We start from the raw sequence: 20953 nt of genomic DNA, 5'->3' as shown, positions 1-20953 counted from the left end.
ATTCTTCATAGGTCCAAATTTAGTTAAAATAAATTTTTTCATGTAGAAATTTGTCAGTTTTTTATTCAAAAAAGTTTTTTTCTGGACAAACTACTTCGTAAGGATAAACATTTCCAACCAGAAATGAAGATAAGTAGTACGGTTTTAACATTATGTGCGAAAACACATAATGTTCATATTTGTGGGCTAAATTTTGTCAAAATGAAGTTTTGTGAGGTCTTCCGTTTTTAGGTAAAATAAAATCGCCCTAATAATCAGTAATCACCATACTGGTAGAGAATAGGATATACGTTACCCATACCGTGTGCCCTACCTTCTGATCTGATGGGGAATTAATGTAGTGCGTATTGCGTATGCGTTCACAATCACAACATATCATATGTTTTCCACGTAGGCTACTACCTAAAGAAGTGATGTGACTATAATGTAGGGTTACCATATTTTAGAAATCTGAAAAGAGAACACATTTTCAGAATTTTCAGACTTGCGAAACCGGTGGATGTCCTGAAAAAATACTAAATTTTTCTCACTTCGTAGTCCGTTGACTGAAAAAAGATCAATTTCGGCTCAGCTCCAGAAATACCCGCCTGAGCGTTACTTCGGTGCTGATTTACGGCATCTCAGTCGATTCTGGCCGTAAATTTGCCCTAAATTCTAAAAAAAAAGAGGACAAAAGGGCGTCCTCCGAGGACGCTTTCAAAAAGTCAAAAATGAGGAAAAATCCTCTTAAAAGAGGCATAAGAAAAACCTACGATAATGTGAAGGTCGCGTCTAGCAACAGGGTAGAACAAGTGCAAATGAAGATATCTTCCCAGACTCACAGCCGTCTCACCATAGAAATTTATTCATTCAACTGGCGTGGAATAGGGATAGTTGGAATTTTCATTTAGCTACAGTTCCTTTTCGGTGGATTTCTGAAAAAATGGCTGCGGCCAAATATGTTTTTCCGGTTTTTTCTTTCATTTGAGACCACATTATATTTAGAGCGCAGTGCTCCATTAATAGGTGAGCTATAATATTGAATTAGTAAAACGGAAATAAATCATAGGTTCCATGATTAAAACTAGAAATGTCCGTCAACTATTTGAATTCGAATGAATGCGACTAATTTTCAGCTTCTCAGCGTGATATTATTGGCTATCACAGGCTCATCTCAGGATAAAAACTGGAGAAAAAATCATCAATCTTCATTCATGAATGCCTGGAACATGGCGAAATTTGCCACTATAAAAACATTCACTTGGAAAAATTGTCACTTTAAATGGTGATAAGTACTTCGCCTCTACCGCGTGCACGTGGTATTTTACAAATGCCCAGAACAAAAGTGAGATGTGCTAAAACGTCGGCAGATCAGAAAAAAAATAAAGAATTTCGGTCTGGTGTAAAATCACCATTACAGTCGAAACTGCACCATGATTCCTAAAAAAGGAACAACATCCCCAGAGTTTTGTTTTTTGTTGGTTGAATTTTAAATTAAATTTAACGTTTAAAATATCAGAAACATTTAAATATCATATATTCGGGTCATTGCTATTTATACTCTCTCAACATCTGCGTCATTCAGAAAATGTGACGCGAACTATCGGAAGCAATTTCTCGGTAACGCTCGTAAGTTCTTGCTCGGAAGTCGACAACGGATGTGAGATCAAGTATTATTTTCTTACTGAAGACGGAGTGAACAAAACCACGGTGTCTGTTGATCGATACTATTTAGCGGGGAATTTTACACGAAGTGGAGTAAAATTCTTCTACGTGTACTTGATACAAAATCAGAAAAGAGTTGTATTAAATCTTATCATTGTTACAAGAGTAGACCTACAGCCTGTTTCTATTGAAGTGCGAACTCAAAACCTGCGTGGTTGTACGAACACTCGATCGGTTGCATGGATCCACTTTAAAGGTGAGTCGGGGTAAAAATTTCCAACAATCTGTACATTTCACATTTTATATTTCATGGATCAGACGAACAAAAGTAATCGTCACTAGATAGCGCCCACTGCTGACGTCACCAACTCGAGGCCAGCGTATTGATTTCAGCCATCGGAGATACATCTGTGCTGGAAATAATTGCAGTTTCCAATGTTGATGGAGATCACAATGTGTTATCCCGTCCTAAATACCACCGTATTTCGCTCTTTAACACTTTGGCGATAACAGTACCGTTGTTCGGAAATTTGTCCGATATACACATTATGAATAGGAAACGCTTACCTTCTGTATGGTATAGGATATGGGTAGGCACAATCCGTGTTCAAACTGAAAATACATCTTTATCGTTTTGTCGTACGCACTCGCCCTGCGATATTGAAATTCCGAGAAACTATGAAAATAGTAAATACAGGCATATAGTACCTCATTAAGTACTAATTTACACAGATACATTTATTGTCAATTAATCCTGAAATATATCTTTCAATTATACATCGAATGGTATATTTTACACGCACTTTGCCTTCCTTGCAGGATGTCAGAATAATACAAAATTCAATGTAGCATTAAGGCACTCATCAATCGCTAGATATCATGACATCGGAGATATCATCTGCCCAGATTACGAAAACGGTCGCGCTGTATTCAGCAATGGAAGTGGGGCTCTGCAGACTCAATGCCTCGCCGATTCGACTTGGAGAGATACTGATGGTATCACCTGTCTTTATCGTAAGAAAAATAATGTGTATATATATCATTGTGTAATAATTATAAAATAGTTTATATATTATTCTTTGTTGGATGGATATCTTTTGAGATATTTCAGCCATAATGAACATATCACATCGTCACCAATGCATAATGTCGGGGAATCTCTTGCCTCTCGCGATGAGAGTCCTCGATCTTGATCCGACTCCAAACTGGCCCTAGCGGGATGAACGAACATCTGCACAGGATCGGATGCCATGAAAATGTATTTTGGGAACAGTTCGCACCGCCTGAATCTGTGGCACATTTCCTGCTAAAATGTCCGAGATACTCAACTAATAGAAAATATATCATCGAGGCTGCCAGGAACCACGGCATTAAGACTGCGTGATCGAAAATTCATACTTATCCTTTCATGGCAACGCCTATGACAGATTTCGCACTCCTGTTGAATCGACAAATTTGGAAAAGTCCTACTCTAATCAAATTTTCGATCTGGTGCACAAGGTCACAGTAGCCAAGCATCAATAAAACCCCGTACCAACCAACCAACATCGTTGACTGTTGATTGAATGCGATAGCATGGGATCTGGTTGATCGTAAAGCATGCCATCAAAATTTATCTGCATAAGCTCCTACATGAGCTGTGACATTGGTCATGAAGATAATTCAAATCTTATTATTCCTTCGTTTCGTTTCAGCTATTTCAGCCCAGCTCGAGATTAATAATCAACCTTCCCGATGGATATTCAATGCGGAATATGTCTATTCAATTCCCGATTCTGTCAATCAAATTTCATTAAATTGTTCTGCAAGTGAAGCCAGATACGAAGCCGGTTATACAGAGAAATTCCTACTTCAAGATAAAATATTGGTTAGTTCAAATCGTATCGCTTGCAATATGTATTAATATATAATATGCAATCACTTCGGATTTTTTGTGCGCAGCTTAGAGATTCTCTGTGCGCAGAGACCGTGTCACCACTGCGCAATTGCGCACGATCGCAGCGTAGAGGGAACATTGATTATGAGGCTTGACTAATACGAGCTTTCGCGGATCACACATTATATTATTATTGATGTCAAAATACGCGCAGACTACAACCTGACGCGCACAGGCTACAACCGTTCATTGACATCAGTAATTATGCAGCTTAATCGCATTTTTTAAAACAATGTTTCAAGCATATTTCAAACCAAGTTTTTAAAACACCATTATTTTAAAAGACAACCCCATAGCTGTATACTGTTATGCTAAACTGTAAATGTCGCAACACAAAAACCCAACGAAAGGGCAAACTCGAAAATGGCCAGAATATTTCGCAAATAAAGATAAAAATAGGATGTTCTTGGGCAAAATTATTTAACTTGGAATTTTAATTCGCGATTTTTTCGATTTACTGTCACGAGATTCTTTATTTCCACATATTCTAGAAAATATCCAAATTCTACGGTAATGAGTAAAACTGTGTTGGCCATTACAAGAGTCGGGCTTCTCTTAATACAGAGGTCATCAACACGCGGCCCGCGACCTGATTTGGAGAATTTCGGAAGAATGCTTAGTAAAGCCTTTTGAAATACTGAAATTGTATTCAGTTGGAGCATATTGTTGTTGTTGTTCAAAGTAAGCCAGCCATTTGTCTAGTCAGTCGCTGAGTGCAGACGTGTATGTCTCGCTCCGCTAGCTGATTGCCTGTAATGATTACGTACAGCTCGGACGTGCTGCGCAGTATAGGCAGTAAACAGAGTAGCCTAGACCAAGTCGAAAAGTACGACGAAGACTTTATTACCTTAAGCTACTGCGTACTCGCCGAGGGGTACAATATCAACAGAAAGACGGGGATCTGCCGGGCGGCGCCGGGTACCCGAAGCCTCAAACAAGATCCCTGAGGATTAGCCTAAAAGCAACATGTAAACCTGGAACTCTGAACACAAGAACTCTGAACTCTGCGTGGCGCCAGGAAGAAGCTGCCGCACTTGTGACTGACCTCAAGCTTGATGTGTTGGCAATCCAAGAACATCGCCAGCACTTCACCGAACCAGTCCGCGAAAAAGACCTAGGCGCAGGCATTATCATGGTCCAGTCACCTGCCAACCAAGGCGGAGTTGGAGGCGTCGGTCTAATCATGTCCCGGCGTTTCCACGATGAGGCAAAGATTAGCGTTATAAACAGCCGAATTATCACAGCTAGCATTCAACTCCGTCGCCGCAAACTGCACCTCGTTTGTGCGTATGGACCTACATCTCCGAACACCACTGCCTTCCCAGTTGATACGCTCGCCTTCTACGACCAACTAGAAGGAATTATCTCCACCTACCCGCAGCGCGACATAACCATGCTGCTTGGGGACGTGAATGCCACGTTGGCCGAGCGCTCACAGCGAGTTCGCTTCCAGTTGGCAACGAAAATAGCAACTCCGAGCATTGTACCAACCTACTCGACCGCTGCGACCTCATTCCTCTCAACGCCAACTTCTCTATGAAGCCGAAACGCAGAACAACATTTGACGGTATGCGCCGACGCAACACGCGGCTGGATTATATCTGGTGCAAAGCTCCCGCACGGTGCCACTTCACGAACTGCCGAACGGTGCGCATGCTAACGATGAGGAATGACCATCGCATGGTGTTGGCCACGCTTCGTGAACGCCTACCGTTCGTCCCGAAGCGTACACCGAAAGAGCCCCTACCAAATTGGCTTGATTTCAAGGACGCAAATAAGATGAAAGACTTTACCATGCACACACTCGACGCCCTCGAGATCCAAAATACTATACCGACCGCTTTTGCGCCACTTGTGGCAGCAGTCAAGAATGCAGCCCGTGATACGCTCGGTGAGGCACATAGGAAGCCACGGCCAAAATTAGCCTGGGAATCCGACCCAGCGGTGCTCAGTGCACGCCAGAACCTCAAGACTCTCAGATGTGCCACGTACACCTCTGGAACACTGGAAGCACATAGCGATGCTAAAGAGGCCGCTCTGCACCTAACTAACGTTTATAACGCTGCTCGCAAGGAACGAGTCGAAGCTATTGCTCTTTCCGTGGAAATCGAGTTGGAAGCAGGCCGGTCAAGAGCAGCCTGGAAAGCCATCGGTGAACAGTTGGCTTCAAGAGGACCCGCGTGAAGACCTGTACGCAAGACCTCGCATCACACTTCGAGACCCTGTTATCTACACCTGCACCGGACATCGATGTGCTCGTTGCCTTCATTAGCAGCAATTCCTCTCGCAATCGATACAAACCTGATCACGCTAGCTGAGCTCGGGATAGCCATGCGTGATGTACCACAATTCAAGGCCACCAGTATGGACGGCATCCCAACGGCTGCGTACACCTCGGGTGTTGCACCTTTGTTCCTCGACGTCATGAACGGTGTCCTCGAAGGCGGCCCGGTGCCGCCCGAGTGGCTCGAGAGCGAAACAGTGTTGGGATCAAGTCACTACCTTCGAGTCACGAGTCATTTCGAGTCATTGAACATTTTGACTCGAGTCAAGTCAAGTCAATCGATTTTCAAAGGTGACTCGAGTCAAGTCAAGTCACTCGATTTTTGGAGGTGAATCGAGTCAAGTCGAGTCAAGTCAAGTCACGAGTCAAGTCACAATTCAAGTCAAGTTGCCTTTTCGACGTATGAGCCATGATTACGTCATTGCATTTTGCTAGCTGTCTGAAATACAAATTGAGTGGTCATTGATTCTAAACCAATGAACGAATATAGAGTTAAATATACACGAAAGAAGACGCCGTATCGCTCACATATACGTAGAACTGCTAAACTCCGTAAGTAATTGCATAGCCTCAGTTTATAGTTACCAGCCAAAATAGAGAATAGAGAAACGAATTGATAAGATGCAATACATTACCCTTTTACAAATTGATATTATACAATTCGAGCCTGCGCCAATGGTTGATGACTATATAAACTATATTCGAATTCAATTTCAATAAAACAAGAGGTTTGGTTAAGGTAAGAACAGAAATAGATATTTCGCTATTAAATTACTTTACTATACTAGTTTACGACATCGTAAGCTATAAGCTTCGATCACTTCGTTTGCGGTCAATTTATTTGTGACAGATCAATGGAGGCTCAGTGAAACGCACGATCATTGAATGATTAATCGCTCTCACGGGTTACTCCAGTGTTTCGTGAGCAATTCAACCATATGAAAGATAAAGTGAGTTTTATCGACACCGATTACCTGATGACTTGAAATTGACTCGTGAATTTTGCTCCGAGTCACGAGTCAATCCACATTTCTGATACGCCGAGTCAAGTCAAGTCAAGTCATTTTAGCAAAGAGACTCGAGTCAAGTCAAGTCATGCGAAAAAGGTGACTCGAGTCTGTCTCGAGACAAGTTATGACTCGAGTCATCCCAACACTGGAGCGAAATCGTGCCTATATACAAGCAAGGCGCATCGAGTGACCCAGCGAATTACAGAGGCATCTCCCTCATGCATACCGCGGTCAAGCTGTTCGACCGAGTACTGCTCCTTCGCATACGTGAGCAAGTATCTACCAAGTTCCTGAATGTCCAGAATGGATTTCGACCATCCCGCGGTTCAACAGAGCATATCCTGGCACTGCACACAATCATTGAAACCTGCCGCTCACACAAAAAGAATGTTTTGGCTGTCTTTGTTGACTTTGCAAAAGCATTCGACTTGGTCTCGCGCCCAGCCATGGCGAAGATCCTCAGATTCTATGGAATTCCTGAGGTGATAAGGAACGCCATTATGGCCCTCTACATTGACACACGAGCGCGAGTCCGAACAGATGACGGTCCAAGCGGAGATTTTAGCACTTCGGCTGGCTTGCTTCAAGGTGACACCTTGGTACCATTCTTGGTCGTGATAATCCTTGACTTCGTGCTACGAACGGCGTTCCCGGACAACTCGGAATTCTTTGAATGGCGGCCACGGCAAGGAACGCGTACGCATCCGACTCGCGAGGCTATCCATGTAGGTATTCTTGCCTACGCGGACGACCTCGCCTTGCTTGCCCCGTATACCGCATCGGCACAGCGCCTCATCAACCAACTAGAGGCCGCCGCCGCTCTTATTGGCCTCCAGATCAATGCCAAGAAGACTGAGGTTCTTGCCATACCAGCTCTGTCGGAGAACGCGACACCAATTCAACTGGGAGAAGTCAGGCTCAAGAATGTCAAGAGTTTTATATACCTCGGTATTGACGTCGGCAAGACGGCTACATTGCCTCTTCCACTCAAGTGCCTCACCCCAGCTCAAGACCCGCATTTTCCGTGCCACTGTCGAGCAGGTTCTTCTCTACGGAATAAAAGCACTCACGCTGACAGAAAAGCTGGCTAAGACACTCAACGCCAACTACGATGCACTCCTCCGCTACGCACTCGGCATCCACCACCCGGAGCTCATATCCACCAATGCTCTGCGCAAACTTACAAAAACGGTCCCATGCCGTTTGCTGGCTGCTGAACAACGCTTCCGCCTAATCGGTCATCTGGTGCGGCATCAAGACGATCAACCAGCCGCCGCCATCATCAACCACATTCCGACGGAGCCATGGCGCAGAGGTGGCTGGAATAGAACCACATGGCGCTCGACAATAGAGACCGAACTAGCGCAACGCGGGCTTTCGCTCGGAGACGCACACGATAGCCCACGTTGGAGGCGCTTGACAAGGGCCGAAAACGGATTATCTTGATGTTCTTTTGTTTCCTGTTTTCTTTTGCCCTTTTATTTTATTATTTAATTGAAAGTCGATATATATATACAACTATAAGCCATTCAACTGTGCCCAATATCACTATTCCTCACTGGCTGATACAGCTTCGGCGATGGTAATATCATTCCATGGAGGAGGAATTAGCTGATATGAATGGGTATATTGCCTTGATGTGCAATGGCCCACCACTGCCAAGACCGAGACGTTTGAAAAACGACTTCGGGCTCTCCCAAAGACCATGCTTTACGAGGAGACAGTTTTCCAGCAAGTATAGGCCACCGTGTCTTGCTATAACCCCAATATCGATTCTATAAAGAAGGGGTGGTTAATCTGCGGCAGTAGAAGAAAAATTATGCGGACGTCGGCACTTAATTCAATTAGGATCTGTTGGCGGATGTCAATACGCAAATTAAATTTACGAGTTGACTCTCTAATGAGAGGTTTGAATTTTTCCTGAAATTTTTTTCGCGTTACGTGTACTTCAATGCGAGTTGATTTTCGATTTTAATATAGTAGTGTCTTTTGTAATCTGAGTCCCACAGTACAGATGCGAACAGCAGAGGTAAATGATGCGCCCCATAAAGAAATACAAATTTTTAATCGTGTTCTCCTGGTCACGAATGAATTTTTTTTCTGGTAGACCTGCGTTTCGGCGAATCCAATATATTCCCACTATACCGAAAATTCTGATGGGATGTCAAGATATAACTGCATGCAAAAAAGGGGACTAATAAGAATTGGCCCACCCAAAGATGAAGCACAGCATTAATAACTTCCCTAAGTTTTCCAAGACACCCCCTGCATTAACTCTATCGGAGAATCTGATCACACCAGTGTTGGGATGACTCTAGTCATGACTTGACTCGAGTCAGACTCGAGTCACCTTTTTCGTATGACTTGACTTGACTCGAGTCACTTTGCTAAAATGACTTGACTTGACTGGACTCGACTCGACGTATCAGAAATATGGATTGACTCGTGACTCGGAGGAAAATTCACGAGTCAATTTCAAGTCATCATCTAATCAGTGTCGATAAAAATCACTGTTTCTTGCATATATGTTCGGATCGTTCGCGAAACGCTGGTGTAACCCGTGAGAGCGACCAATCATTCAATGATTATGCGTTTTACTGATCCTCCATTGTTCTCTCACAAATAAATTGACCACAAACGAATTGATCGAAACTTACAGCTTCACGTTGTCGGAAACTAGTAGTAAAGTGATTTAATAGAAAAATTCATATTTCTGTTATCTGTTCTTGTCTTACCCAAACCTCTTGTTTTCTTAAAATTGAAATCGAATATAGTTTATATACTCCTCAACCATTGGCGCAGACTCGAAGTGTAGGCCTAGCAATATGCATAAATGGGTAATGCATTGCATCTTATGAATTCGTTTCTCCATTCTCTGTCAAGGCTGTCAACTATAAACTGAGGCTATGCAATTACTTACGTAGTTCAACAGTTCTACGTATATGTGAGCGATACATCGACTTATTGCGTATATATTTAACTCTGCATTCGTTCATCGGTGCAGAATCAATGACCACTCAATCTGTAATTCAGGCAGCTTGCAAAATGCAATGATGTAATCATGCCTGATACTTCGAAAAGGCAACTTGACTTGAATTGTGACTTGACTCGTGACTTGACTTGACTTGACTCGACTTGACTCGAGTCACCTCCAAAAATCGAGTGACTTGACTTGACTCGAGTCACTTTCGAAAATCGATTGACTTGACTTGACTCGAGTCAAAATGTGCAATGACTCGAAATGACTCGTGACTCGAAGGTAGTGACTTGATCCCAACACTGGATCACACAGGCCGAGAAAGGAGAAATATTTGATAGTAATATGATACTAATATTTATTGACGAAATCCACTCATGAACAAGAAAAATTTTTCGCGCTTTGCGCGACTGCACAACGATTCCCTGCGGCTCTTCATAACATGACTACCCACGATTTCGGTGCGCATAGTAAAGTAAGCCGATATCAGTAAATACATTAGTCCGGAGTGTACCGGCAATGGACATGGACAGTTTGACGTGGGTATTTGGCCCCAGTTAGTTCATTACGACTATGCAACGGAATGCGGCCATAGCCTTAATGAGTAATCGAAATGCTGTCGTGAATAGCAAAAAGGCTGGTCACCTCTGTTTTAGTTGCTACAGAGGTATCAGGTATCGTGCGCAGCTCATAGTTCAAAATATAAATGAAATTTATGATCAATATATTTTTATTGTATTTGTGTTTGTTCAATAAAATATTATTTCTTTTGTGGTGACTATGCCCGTCGCCCATGTTAGAGAGCACAGCACTGTACTAACGTAGAGTTATCAAACGTGGTTGTTAAACTGCGTTGTCTATTTTAATCTTAATATTGAAGGCGTGCGGCCAGCGGTCTCTAGGAATTTTAAAAAGTGGCCCGTGACCCATTTTGAGTTGGTGACCCCTCTCTTAATATGTGCAATGGGGTTGTTCAAGACAAGATAGCGTAATGGTGAAGCGTCCGGCTTCTTGATCGGTAGGTCGTGGGTTCGATCCCCGGCCGGGTCAGACCAAAGACCTGATTAGTAACACTGGTATCCATGACTTCTCTGCTTGGCGCCCATGCATTACTGGGATAGCATGGAGGGGTGGTGCATGACTTAGAAAGCCGTAAAGGCTATATCTGCACTTCCTTGTCCAGCGGCATATGCACATCATGCACTCATGGTATGCATATGGTATGCATATACTCATGGTATGCACAGATCGTGTGGATGCTGTGTATCATGAGTCGGTGTATATGCCGCAAAAAAACATCAAGGACAAAAATAAACTACGTCCTTTCCTTCCTTTCCTCCTTTCAAAAATAACGAAAAACTCAAATAACTCCGCTTGTACTATTTGGAATTGAGTCAAAATTGTTTTGCGTCGTATTTGAAGACAACATTGATTGGCTCTGCGGCGGCATATACATGTTGGAATTGAACCAAATTTGGTGTACATCATTTTAGGCTAACCTGACAATTTAGTCAGTGAATAGTTGAGATCCGAAAAAAAAATTTTTTTTGAACAACCCTAATGTGCAACCTGCAGGTATGGGAGTATTTGCCATCTCCATTTCCATTTACAAGACAGATATTACCGCGTTTTAATACACCGACTTTCGCCAATCTGGTTACGATCCGGAGTCCGTATAGCCAAAGCATTGGTGGTGATGCAACTTCTGGTCCTAATATATCTTGGAACCACGACCGGATTGGACCCGAGAAAATATCTATTTGAAATAGCGGTCATTTCAGTTATTGAGTTTTTCTAGATTGTCATCAGTGTAGCGTACAAGCAACCGCATATAGATGTGTTGTAGGAATTGATTCTACTACCATATCATTGATTACGAATTTTGTAAGTATGAACGATTATTTCCACAATATTGAGTGCTGCCAGGGATACAAAATGTTTGAGGTTTGGCAGCCCCCTTCAAGTCTGACATATTGCGAATCTAACGTTGTCATAACAATGCTGCTCATAAATATAAATTTGTAAATACTCGTTCCTCGTTGTACATATATTGTTAGACATATATCACTCTCGCATATGTCACAATAGGCAGCAGCATATGTGGGTTACGAGTAGAATGCAGTGTTGGGATGACTCGAGTCATGACTTGACTCTAGTCAGACTCGAGTCACTTTTTCGTATGACTTGACTTGACTCGAGTTACTTTGGAAAAATGACTTGACTTGACTTGACTCTGCGCTTCAGAAATATGGATTGACTCGTGACTCGGAGCAAAATTCACGAGTCAATTTCAAGTCATCAAGTAATAAGTATTAATAAAAATCACTATCTTCTGTATGTTCGGATTGTTCGCAAAACTCTTATGTAACCAGTGAGAGCGACCACTCATTCAATGATCGTGCGATTTATTGAGCCTCCATTGTTCTCTCACAAATAAATTGACCATGAATGAAGTGATCGGAGTTTACAGCTTACGTTGTCATATACTAGTAGTAAAGTAATTTAATAGTAAAATATCTATCTCTGTTTTCTGTTCTTACCTTAACCAAACCTCTAGTTTTAATTAAAGTGAATTCTAATATAGGTTATATACTCGTCAACCATTGGAGCAAGCTCGAATTATATCCCATGAATATGTAGATGGGTAATGCATTGCATGTTATCAATTTGTTTCGCTATTCTCTATCGTGGCTGGTAACAATAAACTGAGGCTGTGGAATTACTTATGTAGTTTTAAGAGGTCCACGTATATGTGAGCGATACGCCTTCCCCCGTGCATATTTAACTCTATATTCGTTCATCGGTTCAAAATCAATGACCACTCAACCTGTAGTTCAAACAGCTAGCAAAATGCAGTGACTTAATTATGCCTCATACTTTGCAAAGGCAACTTGAATTGAATTGTCACTTTGACTATTGAATTGATTTGACTTGACTTGACTCGACTTGACTCGAGTCACCTCCAAAAATCGAATTACTTGACTTTACTCGAGTCACCTTCGAAAATCGATTGACTTGACTTGACTCGAAATTACTCGTGACTCGAAAGTAGTGACTTGATCCCAACACTGGCAGAATGCTGTATTGCATTCGATTTGTTGACTCCTAATTATCTCATTCTTTTTTTTTTGTCTAGGCGTACAATTACATATCGATCCACCCGAACCTTAATGGAATCAATGTATCCTGCTATTTGGAGAACAATTTTACGAAGTACTTTTCTGAAGATACAGCCAGGTATTTGTCTACTTCCACTATCAATATAACATGTAAGTATAAATCAACTGTTACATCCACGACCTCAAATGAATGGAAAATGTGAATTTTCAGTTGGACCTTACCCGTCGGACGAACTCAAATCGCTGTGTTCTTTTACAAATGGCTCTATCCGATTCTACTCAAATCCTGCAGCAACTGACCAATCATTATCTTTATTTGCTGGTAAGAACTAGGCCTATCTCTACTTTATATGAGGTGTCGAGAGAGTGTAGTGATATAATCCACAGCTGAAACACCACTGGGTTGCGGGTAGGGCTGGGCAAAATCGAGTACCTGAGTGAATCGATTCTGAATCACGTAATATGCTTCGAGTCGAGTCGAGTAATCGAGTATCACTCATTATGACGTCATACCAAAAGGCATTACGTCAAAGTTCAAATATGTACCATTTATGCCACCACAAAGAATATAATGCCTGTTATCCATCTCATCATACTTTCGTATTTTTTCGACCATACCGACTTCATTTCACTTGGTTACAATGTTGTGGGATAATCATTACTTCGGAAATGTGCTACGTCCAGTAACCTTCGTAGCTTTGTACCACAGATTGCGTATGCTATGATACCGCCAATCAAGGTTTCAAGGCTTCAACAGTGAAAATTAGTATCGAAACTATAATTCTCGTTGAATAATTAACTTTCAGTGGTGAGAAGCGTATAATTTCAGTACTCGAAAATATCATATTTTGCTACTCGACTCGAATCATTGAAATTAATACTCGATTCAGATTCGAGTACTCGAATCATTGTGCCCAGCCCTAGTTGCGGGTTACAGTCCGACCGAGGTCGACTCCAGAATCATACCTAATTGTTGGAGGTTTATCTGGGCTCCTCCGCGCCAAGTTATCCGCGTAAGCGGTGTCGTCTAAAAAACCTAGAAATGAGCCGTTCTACAAGTCGGTAAATACGAAATCAAAAGAATATCGGTATGGTGTAACATGACCAATGTTGCCGAAATACCAAGTATATCATATCCCTCATATGCGATAGTTACATATGGTTGCATCTACGTCTCGTTATATATAATACATCAACTAAAATAATTGAAGTGATGATAACTGTCAAGCTCAAGATTAGTTTCATGGTGTATAATCATCAAAAGTAATATTACGGTGTCACTATATTTAGGCCTATATATGGGTAATCTAATCTGCTACGCCCATTTCGTGACAATCTGACGGGAAAATGTTCTATAAACATTGTGCATTTTACGCGAACTGATCCGTACGTCTGACGTCTGTAGGTGCCCCGCTTACTTTGAAGCAAAATATCATCAATCGGGACACTGGACAGTGCTCTTACCCACAATGCCTCGCTTTCCCAGCAATACTTTACCGATAGGCAAGTACAAAAATTCAATGGAGTTTGTCCTCCCAAGATATCGAAATCAAGTTATTATATTTTCATGTTCCTAATCTGTCTAACATGGTATAAAATGCTGAATAGCAATAGTGACGATAGTAGGCAAGATTTATTGTACCAGAGAAACCGTCCGGTATCTCAAATTATGTTATTTCAAAAGGAAACGAGAAAGTTCGTGCCGTGCTAAGCGAATGCTGTGGAATGAGTTACGGAGTTATAGGCCAAACGATATCGGCGCTTGAAATTGTGAGTATGAATAATAAATTTTGGAAATTGCGATGGCCATAAAGAGAATTCACTTCAGATGCCAGAAAATGTTACCGTCACATTGCGAGCAAATTATAATGGAACAATGACATACTATGAGGTGAAATCGTGCGCGCAGGAGACCTCAACGTCAGGTTTGTAATACATGGCTTACCAATTTTGGAGACTGCTATGAAATCTACAAAAAATTGAATAGACAATTGAATAGTATATTCATATTAAAATAAACCCGAATATTTTCGGCGGACACTCGTCAGAGGTAATCGTCAGCAACTAGTAGAGAATTGAAAAGAACATTGTATATCAACAATCGTATCACAAAATATGACGTCACCAGCATGAAAGAGCGAGCTCATGAAAGAGAGAAAAGCTCACCCTTAACTCATCCGCTTAAGCGTGATGCTGACCGATCAAAGGCCATTATTTCTGCCATCGGCAAACATCTGTTAGATAATCCCATTTGTGCGAATAATTAACGAGATGACAGATTTCGAGTCGCTGGGAGGGGCCGTTGACACTTCCATTTGTGTGCCTTGGAGTCGACTTTTATCACAATACACCAACCCAAACTATGTCAACAAAAGGAGTTCGTGTACCACCTAAAAACAGTATACATTGAACGCTCTCTCTTTCATGCTGGTGACGTCATATTTTGTGATACGATTGTTGATATACACCAGTGATTCCCAACCGCGGCCCTGAGGGCCGCATGCGGCCCCCACAAAAATATTGAGAAATCGATTTATGAAAAAAAAATTATATTTATAAAATACCACTGCTTGGCTTGGAGTCTGGAGTTTCTAATTAGGATTGAAGGAAAGTTGAGAGTAGATTGCTAAGATTACGTCACTGCAGTTTCAATGCAATGTGCCCTAACTTTCCAGTTGAACGGGCAGTACCTATAGATCTCATAGGTATAGATATAGGTATTGACAGGACCGTAACTGCCGCACCCCAAGCCCCAAATTGGGGGGAGCGAGCTCGAAGAGGGCTCAAAATTATTTATTGAATTTTAGCATAAATTATAGTGTATTTTATGAAATTTTATCCAACTTTGTCAAAGATTTTTCGCGCTGCGCGCGATTTCAAGTTCCCAAGTGCCTTAATCATTGAGTACTCTTCGACCAAGATAAAATACGCAAGATTTATAGAAGTTGGCATAACGGCGCTGGCCATTACCGCGCCAGGAAGCACGAAGACATATAAAGTTTTAGGCCATGTAACATGCGACTCCAAGAAGTGTGCCAGAACGATCGGCAGCGAGAAAACCTTGGCCGAAAAGGACTGCCCTTACGCTGACCGCAAACTTCGTTATGTATATTTAAAATACATATATAGGTATAATTGACCATAGGCGCCTAAATGACTGGCGCCGAATGTTTCTGTCTTGGCAATCTGAACGTCGCGAGACAAATAGGCTACCATCCCGCAGGGAAGAATTATATGCCAGTGAAAAACTACCAATTTGAAATCGTGTGCATCTTTTAGTTTCGTATGTTTGGGCGATTCTATATTTCTAGATATAGCAGACTGGAGGTCGCGAAATAACAAATAACATCATGTAACGAAGTCGTACCAACGGGTCCGCCCGTCCGAATATGTTTAATTATTATTTTCGGGCCGTACAGTTTCCAAGACACCTCACTCAGCTCTACCGGTAAATCTGATTACGTGATCAGAGAGGACAAGTAATTGATAGCAATATATATGCAATTCCCGAACTTATTGGCCTATTTTATTTTAAATTATCGAAAATTATCACACTCCACGCTGGCTTACCAAACGGGGATCCTGATTTCGTGGCAGAAGCGAACAACGGCACGGGAGGTCGGTTTATCACCCTATGGGAGCTCAAGACCTAAGTGTTTTTGGGGGCCTGACGAAGTGCTGTTTCGTTTCTGCCAATGGGCATACGCCCGAAGATGGTTAATTATTATTGAGTGGTTCTACCTTTTCAAACACAACTCACTCGGCTCAACCGGTCAATCTGATTACGTGAGCAGAGAGAGGAAAAAAATTGATGCCAATATATATGCAATTCCCGATTATATTGACCGATTCCATCATGAATTATAGAAATTTTTCGCGCTTCGCGCGATTAGTCCGCAGAAGCTGCCTAAAACGGACACTCGATTTAGATGATAAATAGCGGTAAACAGCCATCTAGCCTGAGAGGGTCTGGGGCTTCGAAGTTCCGTTTATCACTCTATGGGGGGCCCAAGAGAAACGGATTTTCTGGGGTTCGACGAAATGCTGTTACGGCCCTGGGTATTGATAACTAATTTACGAATAGATGTGCAAAAAGTGACTCACGATTACGACGAGATGCGTACTGCTTAGCCGGCAAAAAGCAGCATAATTGGTAGTCCTATAGCTCGCGACCCAAGCGTCCGAATAATTTGATTTGTCGGTGTTTATCGAAAGCAAGTGTCGCACTGATTCCAAAAATACGAATTGAAATCTTGCCAGGGCAATAAAACTACTCCGAATTAGCCAGCAAAGGTTGATTGTTCTGAACAACGGGAGCGCGGCAACACAATGGCCAATGGCGTCAAGCGAATGATCGAAACACTGCCAATTTTTGATATTTTGGTGACTATTTTGGGTTCCTTTCATGACCTTGGTATCTGTGCGGCCCCGGTCGTAATCTGAAATTCTAAATTTGGCCCTGCCACCGAAAAAGTTTGGGAACCACTGATATACACTGTTCTCTCCAATTCTCTACTAGTTGCTGACGATTACACCTGACGAGTGTCAGCCAAAAAGATTCGGGTTTATTTCAATACGAATATACTATTCAATTGTATATTGAAGTTCTGTACCTCCAAGAAGCTCTTCAAAAATTGTATGTAGGCTACAACATGTGCGATTGGTCAATTGTGCATGTGTATCGGTCTGAATTCACTAGAATACTGAGTAGTGTGTGGTTCGTTGTCATGGAAAGTAAAATATGATACAGCATCACAACAAATGTTTTTATCGTAAATGCATTACGTATGCGTATGGTTTCAGGTACGGATGGAATCATGAAAGTAGCGAGCTCAGGAGATGCAACGTTGCTGGCGGCACTTTCTGCAGTAGCCGGAATTTTGTTGATAATTCTCATTGGGTGTCTGGTGTGGGGTCGACGCCTCAAAGCTCAAAGCCTCCAATGATATCTTCATCTACATTTGTAATCTCGAGAATCACGGAACTAATTAGGGACACTTTGGATACCGTTTGTTGTTCTGTAGAAATTATACTTGAATATAGTAGTCTGAAATGCTTTTGCGAGTCTTACGTGAGCGTTGTGAGAATGATTTTAGTCCATCATTAAGCATTGGATGATCTCTATCGAGAACAGTAATTGTATAGGAGGGATCTTCAAGATCTGTTCGATCACAAGCAAATGAATTGCGTGAGGAGGATAGAGTTCAGGTGATTGGCATATGCAGTTGACTCCGCCTAATTGCATTGCATGACACTGGATAATCCAGAGATCACTCTATTTGGCCGAAATGCGGCCAAAATGCTCAAGTAAAAAACTCCGGTTTATTTCGACAATTATCGTCTTAATTCGGGCACAGGCTCGCAATTCCTGTCGTTAGGATGCTGCAGAATGAACAGTACTTCGTTCGTTGTGTATATAAAATGAGTGAATATAGTGAAACAATGACGATCCATGCAGTAAAAATGGACTATGAACTCATACAAGACCCTGCCTGCTTCATAGTCGCTTTTAGTTGAGTATATTTGCGTGCATCGAAAATACTGTAGGCTACAATCAAGACCGTAACTGCAGCACCCCAAACGACGCCAATTAGGAAGGGGCACGAGCTCAAAGGGGGCCCAGAATTATTTCGTGAAGCAACTTAATTTATAGAGTAGTTTTTGAAAATTTATGCAACCTTTCAAACATTTTTATGCGCTGTGCGCGATTTGATGTTGCCAAAGATCATGATTATTGGGTACCCTTCCCCAAGATAGAATAAACATGACTTATATACAAATTGACATTTCGGCGTCGGCCATTACCGCGCCACGACGCACCAAGACATAAAGTTTTAAACCATATACCATTCGACTTCGAGAAGTGTGCTAGACCAATCGGCAGCGAGAAACCCTTTTATGTTGAAATAGACTGCTCTTATGCTCCCAGCCAAGGTTGTGTTATCAAAAGGAGTTGGTGTACCATCTACGAATAGTACATTGACCACTCTTTTATTCGAAATTGCAAGCTGGTGACGTCATATATATGAACATATGTTGTGATACGATTGTTGATGTACAATGTTATTTCCAGTTCCCCATTAGTTGCTGACGATTAGCCCTGACGAGCGTCATCCGAATATATCCGGGTTCATTTCAATATGGATATACTATTCAATTATACATTGAAGTTCTGTGCCTCCGAGAAGCTCTTCAAAATTTTTGCCGGTATGTAAACCTGGTCAGAAAACCATGGGATATAATTATAGTTATTGGTAACGGGGTCGTGTGATGTGTGGCTTCTACTGCACGAGTAAAATACCTCCGTAAATTTGATTAAACTGTATCTATAATTTGTGCATTGGCGCAGGTGTAAATGTTAAATTATTCCTAATCCAGCCCCGGTGCTCTATTTTATCAAAAAGTAGCCCCCGCTTCGGAACTCATTACCATCACTGTTCCAGCTCCAAGACCAGTGTCTTAATGGTGAACCCCTAACTTGGAATGTATAGCAGGATTGTAACCAAGTCACAAGGCTCCGAGTCACAAGTCAATCTCACTTTTATAGTTTTGACTCGAGTCAAGTCGAGTCATTTTCAATTCACCACCTAGTCAAGTCCGAGACCAAGTCATTGAGAAGAGGGTTGAGTACGAGTCATGGTATTATGATTCGAGTCCGAGTCCAAGTCATTATGTTGACTGCTCAGTTTCCATTTAAAATAAACCCACTTTTTCTAACTCTGGTGATATCGAATGGTTCGCATTCAAAATATACCAATTTTCCTCACTTTTGCCAGTTTCTGGTGGCATCAAGTACCAGTACAAATAGAAAAAATCCCAATAGAGTGGTTACTTTACTGTTCTTCGGAATTGCAATGAAAAATGTCGGCCTTGGCCGCCTGAGTCTCAAGTCACATGATTTGTCGCACATGCACAGATGCACAGATTGACTCGAGTCCAGTCATTTTCGGATTTTGAGTAAATGACTCGAGTCAAGTCGAGTCACCATAAAATCGTCGAGTCGAGTCATGACTCGAGTCATTACAACCCTGATATATAGTATTGAACTAGGTATGACCATGTGGCTAATTTGCTGTCAAATCCCCGCAACGTGGTTAGTGAGAATATTGGCGCCAATGTGCAACAGTTCATAATTTTGTGAAGAGTTGATGTCAAATTATGCGAACTCAGCCACAATAACAATAGGATTTAGTAGTAGTAGCATAACATTATAGAATGTATTGGGACCGGAGTTATTTTACAAACATCAGCCTCCAGCTACTCCTTCAGCTCTATTTCAATTTCACGAGGAGCTCCGGCTCCTATTTCGTTGAAAATGCACGGCTCTGATGCTTCGGCTCCAGTTCCGACTTCAAAGCCCTACATATAGTAATAATCGTTGAATAATTTATTTTTTTCCACTCAATACACACAATAGATGATGTGAAACGAAAGACACAAAACAATGTAGTGAACATATAGGACAGGGGTTCTTAGACTTTTTAGACCTCAATCCAAATTTAAGTTTCATTGGCATCTTGCGACCCTAGCCTGCAACATCTAAATAATGTACTCTAATGTTCATATGCTGCGTGTCTACGTTCATATATGAAATAGAAAAGGTACGGAAAACCAGTTATATGCAACGCAGTTCTATAAGAAATTATGAGCAATTGGGATTACCCGGTGCCAACCGGGCAGATCAATATCGAAGTATCAATATTGAACAGCGACGGTCATTTTGAGCAAAATTGACTTAAGTCGAAACGAGCAATTATGAGCAATTGGGATTACCCGGTGCCAACCGGGCAGATCAATATCGAAGTATCAATATTGAACAGCGACGGTCATTTTGAGCAAAATTGACTTAAGTGGAAACGAGTTATTTTCAACATGTTACAAAAATGACTCGAGTTAAGTCAAGCCAACAAATATCGCGACTCGAGACGGACTGGACTCGAGTCAGGACAATCCTGGTTAATACATATTCGCGATCTGCAAATC

At 41.8% G+C, this 20953-nt stretch overlaps 3 protein-coding genes across 4 annotated transcripts in view; all 3 read left to right on the top strand.

Annotated features, from left to right (window-relative positions):
• LOC145449105 (uncharacterized) overlaps positions 1-18026 on the top strand; it is a 67904-nt gene extending 49878 nt beyond the window's left edge. The window contains exons 5-9 of one of the 2 annotated variants that reach the window (XM_080327579.1): positions 12988-13120; positions 13182-13292; positions 14655-14740; positions 14799-14895; positions 17774-18026. In XM_080327579.1, coding sequence (XP_080183705.1) covers positions 12988-13120; positions 13182-13292; positions 14655-14740; positions 14799-14895; positions 17774-17916 — 570 coding nt within the window. In that variant the 3' untranslated portion in view covers positions 17917-18026. Of the gene's footprint in view, positions 1-12987; positions 13121-13181; positions 13293-14375; positions 14586-14654; positions 14741-14798; positions 14896-17773 lie in introns of those variants that run through there. The other variant, XM_080327580.1, reaches the window with a different exon arrangement.
• Positions 1-20953, top strand: part of LOC145448716 (uncharacterized) — a 35625-nt gene that overhangs the window by 9261 nt on the left and 5411 nt on the right. The gene's annotated exons all lie outside the window — the stretch shown is intronic.
• On the top strand, positions 711-9165 carry LOC145448717 (uncharacterized). The gene is made up of 5 exons (XM_080327181.1): positions 711-782; positions 1429-1900; positions 2464-2658; positions 3339-3511; positions 8982-9165. The coding sequence occupies exons 1-5, from the start codon at positions 711-713 to the stop codon at positions 9108-9110; spliced, it is 1041 nt and encodes a 346-aa protein (XP_080183307.1). The 3' UTR covers positions 9111-9165.

Source organism: Botryllus schlosseri, chromosome 10 (genome assembly GCF_051294905.1).
Source record: "Botryllus schlosseri isolate E-star chromosome 10, Bs_hap1, whole genome shotgun sequence".
Classification (NCBI taxonomy): Eukaryota; Metazoa; Chordata; class Ascidiacea; order Stolidobranchia; family Styelidae; genus Botryllus; species Botryllus schlosseri.
This window is presented reverse-complemented; position numbering and strand designations above follow the sequence as displayed.

Coding starts and splice junctions, on each gene's coding strand:
- LOC145448717 (XM_080327181.1), top strand. CDS start 711: ATGAGGAAAAATCCTCTTAAAAGAGGCATAAGAAAAACCTACGATAAT. Junction 1,901..2,463: donor TGCATGGATCCACTTTAAAG/GTGAGTCGGGGT, acceptor CCTTCCTTGCAG/GATGTCAGAATAATACAAAA. Junction 2,659..3,338: donor TGGTATCACCTGTCTTTATC/GTAAGAAAAATA, acceptor GTTTCGTTTCAG/CTATTTCAGCCCAGCTCGAG.